The sequence below is a fragment of the Hypanus sabinus genome, chromosome 15 (genome assembly GCF_030144855.1).
Source record: "Hypanus sabinus isolate sHypSab1 chromosome 15, sHypSab1.hap1, whole genome shotgun sequence".
Classification (NCBI taxonomy): domain Eukaryota; kingdom Metazoa; phylum Chordata; class Chondrichthyes; order Myliobatiformes; family Dasyatidae; genus Hypanus; species Hypanus sabinus.
Genome location: NC_082720.1, coordinates 91540795 through 91558356, shown reverse-complemented (window position 1 = coordinate 91558356; position 17562 = coordinate 91540795). Strand labels below are relative to the sequence as shown.

Below are 17562 nucleotides of genomic sequence, written 5' to 3'. Positions count from 1 at the left end.
AGCTCACTCAACCCATCTATTGATTGAGATACAGCATGGGACATGCACCGCCCGCTCTTCAAGCTATACCACCCAGCAATCCTGATTTAACACAAGCCTAATCATGATACCATCTAACAATTACAGCACGGAAATAGGCCATCTCAGCCCTTCTAGTCCGTGCCGAACGCTTACTCTCACCTAGTCCCACTGACCCGCACTCAGTCCATAACCCTCCAATCCCTTCCTGTCCATATACCTATCCAATTTTACTTTAAATGACAATACCAAACCTGCCTCTACCACTTCTACTGGAAGCTCGTTCCACACAGCTACCACTCTCTAAGTGAAGAAATTCCCCCTCGTGTTACCCTTAAACTTTTGCTCCGTAACTCTCAACTCATGTCCTCTTGTTTGAATCCCCCCTACTCTCAATGGAAAAAGCCTATCCACGTCAACTCGATCTATCCCCCTCATAATTTTAAATACCTCTATCAAGACCCTCCTCAACCTTCTACGCTCCAAAGAATAAAGACCTAACTTGTTCAACCTTTCCCTGTAACTTAGGTGCTGAAACCCAGGTAACATTCCAGTAAATCTTCTCTGTATTCTATGTTGTTGACATTTTTCCAATAATTCGGTGACCAGAACTGTACAAAATACTCCAAATTCGGCCTTACCCATACCTTGTACAATTTTAACATTACGTCCCAACTCCGACAATCAATGCTCTGATTTATAAAGGCCAACATACCAAAAGTTTTCTTCATCACCCTATCCACATGAGATTCCACCTTCAAGGAACTATGCACCATTATTCCGAGATCACTGTTTTACTGCATTCTTCAATGCCCTACCATTTACCATGTGTGTCCTATTTGGATTATTCCTACCAAAATATAGCACCTCACATTTATCAGCATTAAACTCCATCTGCCATCGTTCAGCCCACTCTTCTAACTGGCCTAAATCTCTCTGCAAGCTTTGAAAACCTACTTCATTATCCACAACACCACCTATCTTAGTATCATCTGCGTACTTACTAATCCAATTTACCACCCCATCATCCAGATCATTAATGTATGTGACAAACATTGGACCCAGTACAGATCCCTGAAGCACACCACTAGTCACTGGCCTCCAACCTGACAAACAGTTATCCACCACTACCCTCTGGCGTCTCCCATCCAGCCACTGTTGAATCCATTTTACTACTTCAATATTAATACCTAACAATTGAACCTTCCGAACTCACCTTCCATGCAAAACCTTGTCAAAGACCTTACTGAAGTCCATATAGACAACATCCACTGCTTTACCCTTGTCAACTTTCCTAGTAACCTCTTCAAAAATTCAGTAAGATTTGTCAAACATGACTTTCCACACACAAATCTACATTGACTGTTCCTAATCAGACTCTGTCTATCCAGATAATTATATATACCATCTAAGATTATGTTCTATTAATTTACCCACCACTGACGTCAAACTGACAGGCCTATAATTGCTAGGTTTACTCCTAGAACCCTTTTTAAACAATGGAACCACATGAGCAATACGCCAATCCTCCGGCACCATCCCAGTTTCTAATGACATTTGAAATATTTCTGTCAGAGCCCCTGCTAATTCTACACTAACTTCCCTCAAGGTCCTAGGGAATATCCTGTCAGGACCCGGAGATGTATCCACTTTTACATTCCTTAAAAGCGCCAGTACTCCAGTACTTCCTCCTCTAATCGTCATAGTTTCCATAACTTCCCTACCTTACACAATTCAATATCCTTCTCCTTAGTGAATACCAAAGAAAAGAAATTGTTCAAAATCTCCCCCATCTCTTTCGGCTCCACACATAGCTGTCCACTCTGATTCTCTAAGGGACCAAATTTATCCCTCACTATCTTTTTGCTATTAATATAACCGTAGAAATCCTTCGGATTTAGTTTCACCTTACTTGCCAAAGCAACTTCATATCTTCTTTTAGCTTTTCTAATTTCTTTAAGATTCTTTTTACATTCTTTATATTCCTCGAGCACCTCATTTATTCCATGCTGTCTATATTTATTGTAGATCTTTCTCTTTTTCTGAACCGAGTTTCCAATATCCCTTGAAAATCATGGCTCTCTCAAACTTTTAACCTTTCCTTTCAATCTAACAGGAACAAAGATTCTGTGCCCTGAAAATTTCACCTTTAAGTGACCTCCATTTCTCTATTACGTCCTTCCCATAAAACAAATTGTCCCTATCCACTCCTAAATCTTTTCACATCTCCTCAAAGTTAGCCTTTCTCCAAACAAAAATCTCAACCCTGGGTCCAGTGCTACCCTTCTCCATATTTATATTGAAACTAATGGCATTGTGATCAATGGACCCGAAGTACTCCCCAACACATACCTCTGTCACCTGACTTATTTCATTCCCTAACAGAAGATCCAACACTGCCCCTTCTCTAGTCAGTACCTCTATGTATTGCTGCAAAAAACTATCCTGCACACATTTTTACAAACTCCAAACCATCCATCCCTTTTACAGTATGGGCTTCCCAGTCTATGTGTGGAAAATTAAAATCTCTCACAATCACAACCCTGTCCTTACTACAAATATCTGCTATCTCCTTGCAAATTTGCTCCTCCAATTCTTGCTCCCCATTAGGTGGTCTATAATACACCCCTATAAATGTTACTACACCTTTCCCATTCCTCAATTCCACCCAAATAGCCTCCCTGGACGAGTCCTCTAATCTATCCTGCCAAAGCACCGGTGTAATATTTTCTCTGACAAGCAATGCAACACCTCCTCCTCTTGTCCCTCCGATTCTATCACACCTGAAGCAACGAAATCCAGGAATATTTAGTTGCCAATCACACCCCTCCTGCAACCATGTTTCACTAATAGCTACAACATCATATTTCCAGGTATCAATCCATGCTCTAAGCTCATCCACCTTTCTTACAATGCTCCTAGCATTAAAATAGATGCATTTAAGAAATTCTCCACCTCTTCCTCTCTGTTTATCTCTAACAGTACAAAGAACTTTACTGTCTTCTTTTTCTTCCTTCTCCCATACATCTGTTCCTACACTCTGGTTCCCCTCCCCTGTCATATTTAGTTTAAATCCACTGCAGCCTCTCTAGCAAACCTACCTGCAAGAATATTTGTCCCCCTCCAGTTCAGATGTAAACCGTACCGCCACAACAGGTCCCACTTTCCCTGGAAAACTGCCCAATTATCTACAAATCTGAAGCCCTCCCTCCTGCACCGTGTCCTCAGCCACGTGTTGATCTGCACTATCTTACTATTTCTAAACCAACCTGCACATGGCACTGGTAGCAATCCTGAGATTGCTATCCTGGAGGTCCTGTCCTTTAACTTGGCGCCTAACTCCCTAAACTCACCTTTCAGGACCTCCTCACTCTTCCTACCCACGTCATTGGTCTCTACATGGACCACGACATCCGGCTGCTCACCCTCTCTCTTGAGAATACTGAGAACTCGATCTGAGATATCGTGGACCCTCGCACCAGGGAGGCAACAGACCATCTGGGATTCTCGATCTCTTCCACAGAACCTCTCATCTGTCCCCCTAACTATCGAATCCCCTATCGCTACTGCTCTCCTCTTTTCCCTCCTTCCCTTCTGAGCTGAGGGTCCAGTCTCGGTGCCAGAAACACAACCACTGCAACTTGTCCCTGGTAGGTCGTCCCCACCAACAGTATCCAAAACGGTATACTTATTGTTGATGGGAACGGCCACAGGGATGCTCTGCTCTTCCTGTCTATTCCCCTTCCCTCTCCTGACAGTCACCCAACTACCTGTCCCCTGATTCCTAGGGGTGACCATCTCCCTGAAACCCCTGTCTATTTCTGCCTCTGCCCCCCGAATGATCCAAAGTTCATCCAGCTCCAGTTCCCTAACACGGTTTGTCAGGAGCTGCAGCTGGATGCACATTTTACAGGTGTAGTCATCAGGGACAACAGTGCTCACCCTGACTTCCCACATACTGCAAACGGAGCACTCAACTGCCCTAACTGCTGCCTCCATTACCTACTCCTAATCTAATTAGATTAATTAAAGGAGTTTACCCAGCCTTACCTCACCTGGAGTGAAGCTCGTACTCAGCCTCTGCTCGCTATTTAAATTCTCCTGCTGCCTCATGCGCTTGCGCAGTTGTGCCCCGTTCAAACCTCACCTCTGCCTATTTGAGCCAAAGCTGTCCCACTCTGCCTCAGTCCACTCTGAGGATGGCTGCTACAACAATGCAATTTACACTGACCAACTAACCTCCCAACCAGCACATCCTTGGATTGTGGAAGGAAACTGGAAGTCACAAGGAGAAAGTACAAACTCCTTCTAGGCAGCTGTGGTTATTATACCTGGGACACTGGTACTGTGAAGCATTGTGCTAACCACTACACCATGCTGCCCTAGCTTCATGTTTTCTAATCCAGGCAGCATCCTGGAAAATCTCCTCTGCACCCTCTCTAAAGCTTATACATCCCTCCAAAACTGAGGGGACCACAAACTGAACACAATACTCCAAGTGTGTTATCGCTCGCCAAATGTTTCAGTGGAGTACAGGGAGACAACAACCACTTCCCTACCCTCAAATCAGCTTCATCAATTGAAAAATCACAATTGGCATCACCTTTCAATCAAATGCTCAGGTTAATCTGGTACGTCAGGAGCTTTAGTCACTAGTGGCTTGCAATCGTCAGTGCTGATAAATCACGTACTTGGAAAGGTTTGACCTTGTTGAGTAATTCTTCATAAAGAACTTGCCACTTCTGCACCTCACCTGAGAGTTCTGTGAGTGCACGTTCGTCCGCAGCATCACCCCTGCAACAATAAACATTTTTCAGAAAATGAAGACAGTGTTGCTCACTACACAAAGTGAGAGTGAGAGCCCCTCTACCAGTTGGGGTCAACAACAGACATTGTGCCTTAGCTGGCATACACAAGCCAGGGCTGTACAATATGGAGAGCAAGCTGTTGCTCATGCAGCCAGTTCCCCCTCTCCAAGCAGCTGATGAATCCAAAGAATTTGGCACAAGCGGTGTTGCAGGAGTTGCCATTCAGCATTGAATTCAGCAAGGGACTGATATGGGGACTCCAGCTCTGGATTGTTCCTTGGGATTACTCACAATCTTCCCCATGAGTGGTATAGCCAAAAGGAGCGGAGGTTTGAGATCAGTTGTCCTTCTCCTAGAAGAGCTGCCAAACACAGCTGACCAACACACAAGTACAGCATTCTTTGGAGGAACTGTGGGTGACGTGACCGTCAGTGCAATGTTCAAGGCTCCAGCACCACAGGGTCAATCCTGAACTCAACCACTGTCTATGTGGTGTTTGCATGCTCTCCCAGTGGCAACGCTGGCTTTGGATTCCTCCCAATTCCCAGAAGGTGTGCTTTTGACAACTGGTGCAGGCAAGTCTGCAGGGAGTTAATGGGCTGAGGAGAGAAGTGCTGGGGTGAGACAGGCGAGCTGGTGGGAGGTTTCTCAGCACTGATGTACATCTCATTTCTTCCTTTGATGCCGTTGATACAGTGTTGAGTGTGTAACTTTGTATTTCCCTGAAGTTTTTCTTAGCAACATTCACCCTGACCCTGCCACCCCCCCCCCCCCATTCCAGTTGGTTGGTGGCGCAGTGAAATCAGCACCAGGCTCGAGACAGACCGCCCCCGCCCGAGCGTGCTGGGTTGATGTCGATCCAGTGACTCTCATACCATCCATGCCAGGTTGATGTTGAGCTCACAACTCGACCTCGTAAAAGAAAACACCGACACCTCCAGTTTAAATTCCCACGCGGAATATTGTGGAGGATCAAATACCCAAACAGAGCACAGCCTCCACTTGTCCCATTTAACCTGGCTCAGTGCAGTGGAGTTTAGGACCCGGGGAATTCAGTGTGGTGGTCCTTAGGACCCAGCAGACCTCAGGAGCCGGCGCAGCTCAGGACCTGCCGCCCGCAGTGTTTCTGTTCCACTGATGGGAAACGATCGCAATTGAAAATAAAGTGAAAATAATAAAGCATTTGGAAAGAAGTGAAATGCCATCAGTCATTGGAAAAGCATTGGGCTATAGTCAGTCAACGATTGGAACAATTTTAAAGGATAAAAGATAAAGTGAGAATAATGGAGCATGTGAAAGACCCTGCCCCGATGAAAGCCACAATTATTACAAGGCAACGCACTGGTTTAATTATTGGAATACATACATTTCTTAATGTTTTATATGCATAGAAAGGTAAAATATATACTATATACCAAGACAAATGTTTGACTAACTGGCACTAAATAACACCAGATGTGCTTGTTCCGACTTACGTACAAATCCAACTTAAAGACGGACTCGAGAACGGAACTCATCCGTAACCCGGGGACTGCCTGTACCAATTACATGAGTAGGACGAGTGACGATGTTCAGCACAGAGAGTTCGGGGAGTTAGGTGTTAAGTTAAAGGGCAGGACATCCAGGGTTGTGATCTCAGGATTGCTACCCGTGCCATATGTGAGTGAGGCCAGAACTGGGAGGATTATACAGTTTAATGTACAAGATGGTGTACACCACAGGGATCTGAAAGAGGTGTCTGAAAAGATCAAGGAGGCTATAGTAATGACCTTTCAAGAATCACTAGATCCTGGAATGGTTCTGGAAGTCTAGAAAACTGCAAATGTCACTCCACTCTTCAAGACTGTGGTGAGGCAGAAGAAAGGAAACTATAGGCAAAATAATCTGACCTCAGTGGTTGGGAAGATGATGGAGTCAAGTATTAAGGATGAGGTCTCAAGGACTTTGGAGGCACATGATTAAAAAAGATAGTAGTCAGCATGGTTTCCTCAAGGGGAAATCTTGCCTGACAAATCTGTTGGAATTCTTTGAAGAAATAACAAGCAGGATAGACAAAGTTGCGTATTTGGATTTTTAGGAGGCCTTTGACAAGTTGCCGCACACAAGGCAGCTTAACAAACTACGAGCCCATGGTATTACAGGAAGGATCCTGTGGATATCACGTGCAATGATGTGCCAGTACCTGACTGGAGAGCACAGAGCATACGCAGGGTTTGCCAGAATGTTTCAGCATGTGGTGAGGTTAAAACATGTTTATTACTGTAAATAAAAGTACTCTAATTCTTCCAGAATATGATTCTTCATTGTTAACCCTCAGTACATTTAAACAGAACTAACATAACATGGTGTCAGAAGTGCTTCTGGAAGAACATTACGGGAGAATCTAGAATCGAAGATAATCGGAAAAAAAAAAGAAAAATGTTCAAACTGCAAACAGTAATAGGGAAGGTGAGGAGACTCTTGGTGGCTCTAAATGGAGTAGGTCACATTTTTGGCTGTGCTCCGATCCTTTCTCAATGTACTAATCTCCCCTTTATTATATGTATCAAAGTGTCTTTAACATCTTTATATGCTTGAAATTTGAAGTTTAATTGATGGAAATGACTTCCAGAACAAGACAGACATTAGCCGAAGGCAAAGAAACCAGTAATGGAAACGGGAAGAAAAACCAACCAACAGAGCTTCAACTTACTTTACAAGCTATTTTGAACTTATTGGATAAAAGATTTGCTGTGTTAGATGAAAAACTGGATGAAAAACTTGATAAAAGATTCGCTGCATTGGAAATAATGCTGAAGGAGAATAAAGGCAAATTGAAAGCACTCAAAGAAGAGAACACAATACAACGTCGGCAAATTACCGAGCTTACTGAAGCTAGGAAACAGAGGGATTCCAGAATGAACTCTTTTGAAAAGAAATTACTCGCACACTGGAGAAGTGTGAAGCTAAGGTTATCGATTTGGAGAGTCGCAGTCGCAGACAGAATTTGCCAATAATAGGTCTCAATGAAGACGTCGAGAGCGGGGACCTTACTGAATTTTTCTCTAAATTCTTAATGGATGTTTTCAGATCGGAGGTTTCTAATTCACCCCCGATACTCAATAGAGTGCACAGATCATTAAAATCTAAACCACCGAAAGAATTAACACCATGTCATGTTATTCTGCGGTTTCACTATGTGAGTACGAAGGAGCGCCTAATTCGAATTGCTCGCCGTAAAGGAATTATTGAATATCCGAATCTCAAGTTTCGTTTGGTTCAAGATTATTGCCCCGAGGTAATGAAAGAAAGAGTGCGTTTTAAAGAAGTCATGTCGCAATGTTATCAAAGGAATGTTTGACCGGCTCTGCTGCATCCCGCCTGCTTAAGAGTGGTCTTACCCGATGAATCATTTAAATGCTTCAAATCAGCGGAAGATGCAAAACATTTCTCGAAGAGAGCTGGGATATTTAATTAATCTTCCGTTTCTATATATCTGCATACATCGGGTTTGTTAGTAAATAATTAGCTTATAGAGTCGGACATTTTATGTTCAAGAAATTGTGTCCTTGGGCTGATGTTTTGGATATTTTGTTTGGGTTCATGTCTGTTTTATATTAAAGATTTCTTCCTTTTCCTTTATTATTTTACTCTTATTTTTAATTGTTTATTTTAGGAAATTATTAAGATTTTTATATGGTGATTAATTACTATGAATAATGTACTGTTTTATTTTTAAGACCTTGTATTTTTTTTGTAAATGTTTTTTCTCCCCCACAGTCTGTGTTTGGCATTCTTTTCATAATATTTTGGCTATGGGGAGTTAGTTTTCTTTCTCTTAAAATTTGGAGACTTGCCATCAAGAGAGATGAGGGTTGTGTGGGTCTCAGACAGCTTCCTGGCTGCCTATTTGCCAGGTTTCTTGGCTTTGAGGGAGTGGGCGGGGTATTCTGTTATTCTAGTTTTTCCATTTCATTTGGGCAGCCTTGAAACTACAAAAATGTCTCTATTGTCGTAACTTCTGGTTCCTCTTTAAACTTTTTTCCTCTTCCTGGTTCATGAGTTTCCCATGCAACTTGGTTAACCCTTTACATACCATATGGTTTATTTAAGGAGAATGGATTATTAATTTTATTTCATGGAACACAAATGGCTTGAATCATCCAATTAAACGGAAGAAGATTTTTAAGGTTTTTCATAGATTAAATGCTCAGATTATATTTACGCAGGAGACTCATGTGAGGAAGGAGGATAATCAGCGTTTTTTTCGGTTTTGGAAAGACCAAGTTTCACTAATTCTTTGACCAAAGTGAAGAGTATTTCCATTTTTATAGACCCTTTGATCTCATTCATACATTATGACATAATTTCAGATCCATATGGTAGATTTCTATTAATTACTGGTTTATTTTATAACCAAAAAGTAGTTTTGGTTATTGTTTATGCACCTAATACAGACCACCCTGAATTTTTTTAGGCAGCTATTTATATCTTTTCCCAATCTAAATGAATATAGGTTAATAATGGGCGGAGATTTTAATTGTTGTTTGAATCCTATGTTGGATAGGTCAGCACCTAATCAGGTACCTCCAAATAAATCTGCAACTTTTCTTAATTCCTTTTTAGTTGACACGGGAATTTTAGAAATTTGGAGGTTTCTACATCCCAATGATAAAGAATTCTCCTTTTTTTCCCCCATGTTTATTACTCTAGAATCGATTACTTTTTTATTGACTCTCGTTTAGTTTTGTCTGTAACTACTTGTGAGTATGATGCAATCGCCATTTCTGACCATGCGCCTCTGAAATTATCAATTAAAGATAGTGATGTAACTTCTAGTACTAGAAAATGGCGGTTCAGCTCTATTTTGCTTCAGGATTTAAATTTTGTTAATTTTATTAAAGAACAGATTGCACTTTTCTTTTCATCTAATTCAACCGAAGAAATTTCCGGTGGGATATTATGGGATACTTTTAAAGCATATATCTGTGGACAAATTATTTCATATTCTGCTGGACTGAAAAAACAAATTAATAATAAGATACGTGCATTAGCTGATAAGATTAAAGATATGATGAAAAAATATTCTATTGCTCCCAATTTGGAGCTTTACAAAGAGAGAGTTGAATTTCAGATGCAACATAGTTTGTTATTACATTACCGATTGAAAACCAATTACTTAAATCTAGGAGTCAATTCTATATACATGGTGATAAATCAAATAAATGGTTGGCTAATCAACTGAAAGCAGCTTTGGCGAAACGTCAGATTAATAAAGTTCGTAGACGGGATGGTGTCTTGACGGTTAATCATGATGAAATGAAATCCTTTCAAGAATTTTATACTAATTTATAACAATCAGAATTTCCTGATGATACTACTATAACAAATGAATTTTTAAGGAAACCAAATTTTCCGGAATTACCAGTTGATGAATGTTTAGTATTAGGTGCACTCATTACTGAAGAGGAAATAAAGGCGGCAATTTTTTCGATAAACTCAGGTAAAGCTCCTGATCCAGATGGTTACATGGCTGAATTTTTTTTTAAGGCTTTTTCAGATTTACTCTCTCCCTGGTTATGTAAAGTTTTGAAACATGCTTTATTAGTAGGTAAATTACCACAATCCTTTTATAACCATATAACCATATAACAATCACAGCATGGAAACAGGCCATCTCGGCCCTCCTAGTCCGTGCTGAACTCTTAATCTCACCTAGTCCCACCTACCCGCACTCAGCCCATAACCCTCCACTCCTTTCCTGTCCATATACCTATCCAATTTTACCTTAAATGACACAACTGAACTGGCCTCTACTACTTCTACAGGAAGCTCATTCCACACAGCTATCACTCTCTGAGTAAAAAAATACCCCCTAGTGTTTCCCTTAAACTTCTGCCCCCTAACTCTCAAATCATGTCCTCTCATTTGAATCTCCCCTACTCTCAATGGAAACAGCCTATTCACGTCAACTCTATCTATCCCTCTCAAAATTTTAAATACCTTGATCAAATCTCCCCTCAACCTTCTACGCTCCAATGAATAGAGACCTAACTTGTTCAACCTTTCTCTGTAACTTAAGTGCTGAAACCCAGGTAACATCCGAGTAAATCGTCTCTGCACTCTCTCTAATTTATTGATATCTTTCCTATAATTCGGTGACCAGAACTGCACACAATATTCTGAATTTGGCCTTACCAATGCCTTGTACAATTTTAACATTACATTCCAACTTCTGTACTCAATGCTTTGATTTATAAAGGCCAGCGTTCCAAAAGCCTTCTTCACTACCCTATCTACATGAGACTCCACCTTCAGGGAACTATGCACTGTTATTCCTAGATCTCTCTGTTCCTCTGCATTCCTCAATGCCCTACCATTTACCCTGTATGTTCTATTTGGATTATTCCTGCCAAAATGTAGAACCTCACACTTCTCAGCATTAAACTCCATCTGCCAACGTTCAGCCCATTCTTCTAACCGGCATAAATCTCCCTGCAAGCTTTGAAAACCCACCTCTTTATCCACAACACCTCCTACCTTAGTATCATCGGCATACTTACTAATCCAATTTACCACCCCATCATCCAGATCATTTATGTATATTACAAACAACATTGGGCCCAAAACAGATCCCTGAGGCACCCCGCTAGTCTCCGGCCTCCATCCCGATAAACAATTATCCACCACTACTCTCTGGCATCTCCCATCTAGCCACTGTTGAATCCATTTTATTACTCCAGCATTAATACCTAACGACTGAACCTTCTTAACTAACCTTCTATGTGGAACTTTGTCAAAGGCTTTGCTGAAGTCCATATAGACTACATCCACTGCCTTACCCACGTCAACATTCCTCGTAACTTCTTCAAAAAATTCAATAAGGTTTGTCAAACATGACCTTCCACACACAAATCCATGCTGGCTACTCCTAATCAGATCCTGTCTATCCAGATAATTATTAATACTATCTCTAAGAATACTTTCCATTAATTTACCCACCACTGATGTCAAACTGACAGGTCTATAATTGCTAGGCTTACTTCTAGTACCCTTTTTAAACAATGGAACCACATGAGCAATACGCCAATCCTCCAGCATAATCCCCGTTTCTAATGACATATTAAAGATCTCCGTCAGAGCTCCTGCTATTTCTACACAAACTTCCCTCAAGGTCCTGCGGAATATCCTGTCAGGATCCAGAGATTTATCCACTTTTATATTTCTTAAAAGCGCCAGTACTTCCACCTCTTTAATTGTCATAGGTTCCATAACTTCCTTATTTGTTTCCCACGCCTTACACAATTTAATATCCTTCTCCTTAATGAATACCGAAGAGAAGAAACCGTTCAAAATCTCTCCCATCTCCCTCGGCTCCACACATAGCTGACCACTCTGATTCTCTAAGGGGCCAATTTTATCCCTCACTATCCTCTTGCTTTTAATATAACTAGAAACTTTTCGGATTTACTTACACCTTATTTGCCAAACCAACCTCGTATCTTCTTTTAGCTTTTCTAATCTCTTTCTTAAGATTCCTTTTACATTCTTTATATTCCTCGAGCAATTCCTTTACTCCATGCTGCCTATATCTATTGTAGACATCCCTCTTTTTCTGAACCAAATTTCTAACATCCCTTGAAAACCATGGTGCTTTCAAACCTTTAACCTTTCCTTTCAACCTAACAGGAACATAAAGATTCTGTACCCTCATAATTTCACCCTTAAATGACCTCCATTTCTCTATTACATCCTTCCCATAAAACAACTTGACCCAATCCACTCTCTCTAAATCCCTTCGCATCTCCTCAAAGTTAGCCTTTCTCCAATCAAAAATCTCAACTCTAGGTCCTGTCCTGTCCTTCTCCATAATTATATTGAAGCTAATGCTATTGTGATCACTGGACCCGAAGTGCTCCCCAACACATACATCTGTCAGCTGACCTATCGCATTCCCTAACAGGAGATCCAACACTGCCCCATCTCTAGTCAGTACTTCTATGTATTGTTGCAAAAAACTATCCTGCACACATTTCACAAACTCTAAACCATCCAGCCCTTTTACAGAATGAGCTTCCCAGTCTACGTGTGGAAAATTAAAATCTCCCACAATCACCACCTTGTGTTTACTACAAATATCTGCTATCTCCTTACACATTTGCTCTTCCAACTCACGCTCCTCATTAGGTGGCCTATAATACACTCCTATCAGTGTTACTACACCCTTCCCATTCTTCAATTCCATCCAAATAGCCTCCCTAGAGGAGCTCTCTAATCTATCCTTCCAAAGCACCGCCATAAGATTTTCTCGGACAAGCAATGCAACACCTCCTCCTCTGGCCCCTCCTACTCTATCACACCTGAAGCAACTAAATTCAGGAATATTTAGTTGCCAATCACACCCTTCCTGCAACCATGTTTCACTAATAGCTACAACATCATAATTCCAGGTATCAATCCACGCTTTAAGCTCATCCACCTTTCTTACAATGCTCCTAGCATTAAAATAGATACATTTAAGATACTCTCCACCTCCTCCTCTCTTTTCATCCCTAACAATGCATTCAAATTTATTATCCTTTTCTTTCTTCTCCCCTACATATTCGGGCTGAGCGCATCCCTTCTCCATCACCTGCCTTTCCTCCCTCACACACTGTCTATTTACTTGCTCTACTGGTGAACTAACCTCCTCTCCCATGGTTTCCTCAAATTGATTCCCGCCCCCCACCCATCTTACTAGTTTAAAGTCTACCCTGTAGCCCTAGCAAACCTCCCCGCTAGGATATTGGTCCCCCCAGGATTCAAGTGTAACCCGTCCTTCTTGAACAGGTCAAGCCTGCCCCAGAAGAGGTCCCAATGATCCAGAAACTTGAATCCCTGCCCCCCGCTCCAATCCCACAGCCACGCATTCATCCTCCACCTAATTCCATTCCTACTCTCACTGTCGCGTGGCACAGGCAGTAATCCCAAGATTACTACCTTTGCGGTCCTTCTTCTTAACTGCCTTCCTAACTCCCTATACTCTCGTTTCAGGACCTCTTCACCTTTCCTACCTATGTCATTGGTACCTACATGTACCACGACCTCTGGCTCCTCACCCTCCCACTTCAGGATATCTTGGACGCGATCAGAAACATCCTGAACCCTGGCACCAGGGAGGCAAATTACCATCCGGGACTCCCGATCATCTCCACAGAACCGCCTGTCTGAACCCCTGACTATCGAATCCCCTATTACTATGGTCCTCTTTCTTCTATCCCTACCCTTCTGAGCTACAGGGCCGTCCTCTGTGCCGGAGGCCCGGCCACTGTCACTTCCACCAGGTAGGCTGTCCCCCCCCCCCCCCCCCCAACAGTACTCAAACATGAGTACTTATTGTCAAGGGGTACAGCCACTGGGGTACTCTCTAGTACCTGCCTCTTCCCCTTCCTGACCGTGACCCACCTATCTGCCTCCCGTGGCCCCGGAGTGACCACCTGCCTGTAAGTCCTCTCTATCACCTCCTCAGTTTCCCTGACCAGGCGAAGGTCATCGAGCTGCAGCTCCAGTTCCCTAACACGGTCCTTCAGGAGCTGCAGTTCGGCGCACCTGGCGCAGATGTGGACGTCCGGGAGGCTCAGAGACTCCAGGACCTCCCACATCCGACACCGAGAACAACAAGCTGCCCTCACACTCATACTTCCCGAATAACTGACAATAACAAGAACTAAAAGATAAGCCTACTGTGCCCTCTTCCACCTAAGCCCCCTGAGCCCAAGCCCTACACTCTGCTCCCGGCGCACTCCGCTGCCCGCTTCTTAAGGCTGCGTTCTTTTTATATCTTCCCTCCTTCCCAGGTCTCCTTCACGCGCCTGCGCACTCCCGCCTCTCAGAACTCCAATCTGAGCCGCAATTGGACAATTTGAAAATGGCCGCCGCCACACTTCCTCACAAAGCCTCGCTGTCCTCTTCCAAAAGAGAACTACCTCACTCAGTCTCTCCTTTTTATATCTTCCCTCCTTCCCAGGTCTCCTTCACGCGCCTGCACAGTCCCGCCTCTCAGAACTCCGATCTGAGCTGCAATTGGACAATTTGAAAATGGCCACCGCAACACTTCCTCACAAAGCCTCGCTGTCCTCTTCCAAAAAAAAAGCATCCCTAAAAAAGTTAAAGATCCCACTGAATGTACATCATATAGGCCTATATCTTTGTTGAATGTGGATTCTAAAATCTTCCAAAATATTATCAATTAGATTAGAGAAGGTGTTGCCTCAGATTATTTCTGAGGATCAGACAGGATTTTTTAAAAATCATTATTCACATTTTAACATTAGGAGGTTAATAAACATTGTATACACTACTTCATTTAATACTTCAGAATGTGTAATTTTGCTTGACGCCGAGAAGGTGTTTGTTAGGCTTAAATGGGAATATTTATTTAATATACTTGAGAAATTTAATCTCCATTCAAAATTTATATCGTGGATTAAACTGTTATATCGTACACCCTTGGTTGCCGTATTTAGCAATAATCAGAGATCCCTTTTTTTTAAAAAAAAAGGCTTTTTCGAGGTACTAGACAGGATTTTCCTTTAAGTCCTTTATTATTTGATATTGCCCTGGAGCCCTTGGCAATTGCTATTCGTGATTCACCTAATATATTTGGTATTATTTGTGAGAATGGGACGCATAAAATATCATTATATGCAGATGATGGCATTATACATTTCTAACCCAGAGAAATCCATTCCTGCAGTAATAACTCTACTTGACCAGTTTAGTAGTTTTTCTGGGTATAAGTTGAATCTTGATAAGAGTGTGCTTTTTCCTATTATATATGCAAATCCCTATTTATAGACAATCACCATTTAGATTGGCTACTGATTATTTTACTTATTTGGGAGTTAAAATTACTAAGAAGTATAAGGATATATTTAAAGTTAATTTTTACCTTTAATTGATCATGTTAAACAATTGTTTACTAAATGGTCCCCACTGTCATTATCTTCGATCAATAGAATTAAGATGTCTATTTTACCTAAATTTCTGTATCTATTTCAGGCAGTATCAATTTTTATTCCTAAATCTTTTTTTGATACTTTCGATTCCAAAATTTCTTCATATATATGACAATATAGAAATCCCAGGTTAAGTAAGAAATATTTACAGAAATCAAAAAAGGAAGGTGATTTGGCTCTGCCGAATCTTAGATTTTATTACTGGGCAATTAATATTTGCTATTAATATCGAGCGGGAGTCTGTACAGGGGTTTTCACTGGCTTCGATTCTAGGAGCTGCACTTCCCTTTGTATTTACTAAACTGAATAAACAAATGATAAATCCAATAGTTAAACATACAATACAAATATGGTTTCAATTTCATAAATTTTTTGGATTGAATAAATTTATCCTGTCAAGCTCTATTATATCTGACAATTTTTTCCCAACCATCGAGAATTGATCAAATTTGTTTTGGAAAACAAAAGGAATAACATATTTTTGTGATTTATTTATGGATGATTGTTTTATGTCTTTTGAACAGTTGTCTAATAAATATAATTTGCCTAGATCACACTTTTTCAGATATCTACAGATTAGAAACTTTCTGAATGCTACTTTATCTACCTTTCCGATATCACATCCAATCGAAGCTACAGAAAAAAATTTGGGTTTAGACCCCTTTCAGAAGAGTTTAATAGCAATTATTTATGATTTGATTATGAAAATACGTCTAGGTACTTCTAATAAAATTAAGAATCAGTGGGAAAGAGAACTTCAAATATCTTTATCGACAGAGGAATGGGAGAAAATTCTTAAACTAGTTAATAATTCATCAATGTGTGCCAGACATGCTTTGATGTGGTTTAAGGTGGTTCATAGGGCTCACATGTCCAAGGATAAGTTAGCACATTTTTACTGTCATATAAACCTTGTTTGTGATAGATGTAATTCTGAAGTAGCTTCTTTGACACATATGTTCTGGTCGTGCCCTCTGTTAAGAAAATATTGTAAAGATATTTTTGATATTATTTCAGCAGTTCTGTGTGTTGATTTAAAACCTCATCCTATTACTGCAATCTTTGGACTACCAGTGATAGACTCTAGTCCTTTATCCTCATCAGCTTGTCATTTAATTGCTTTCGTGACATTAATAGCCAGAAGATCCATTTTATTTAAATGGAAAGATTCCAACCCACCTACCACATTTCAATGGTTTTCCCAAATGATCGCATGTTTAAATTTGGAAAAGATTAGGGGCAGTACTATGGACCCCTCGGTTAAATTTGAAGGAACTTGGAGGCCATTTATTCAATATTTTCATATAATGTAAGTTGACCCTTTCTGAATCCTTTTTTGAGTATTTTATTTTAAACGGATAGAGGAGCGGAGTTAAACGACAATATCATTTTGACCAATGAATTACGGCAGCCCAATCTTTGTGTTTTTTTTTAAGTTAAGTTTGTTTTAGTTTGGGTTTTTTTTTCTCAATTTTTTTTTTAATTATATTTTTCATGGTTAATTACTAAGAGATTGGGAGGTTAGAGTCCATTTGTTACTTGGAATATGTGTTTTTACCTGTTAACCGTTATTAATGTACTCCTGATCTATTGGAACCTTAATAAAAAATTGAAAAAGAAAGGTAATATGGAAGGTTTACTACCCCCACCAAAACATCAGCTGACTGGGAATGTAGCGGAGAACAGCAGGATCTTCAAGCAACAGTTTGAAATATATTTATCAGTGATCAGAGCTAATAGAAAAGTGGACAAAACTAAAG

At 40.9% G+C, this 17562-nt stretch overlaps 1 protein-coding gene across 1 annotated transcript in view; it reads right to left on the bottom strand.

Moving 5' to 3' along the window:
• The window catches only part of hmmr (hyaluronan-mediated motility receptor (RHAMM)), a 100461-nt gene that overhangs the window by 14026 nt on the left and 68873 nt on the right, over positions 1 to 17562 (bottom strand). Inside the window, exon 19 of the mRNA XM_059990742.1 lies at positions 4710 to 4812. Within this exon, the coding sequence (XP_059846725.1) occupies positions 4710 to 4812 (103 nt within the window). The remainder of the gene's footprint in view (positions 1 to 4709; positions 4813 to 17562) is intronic.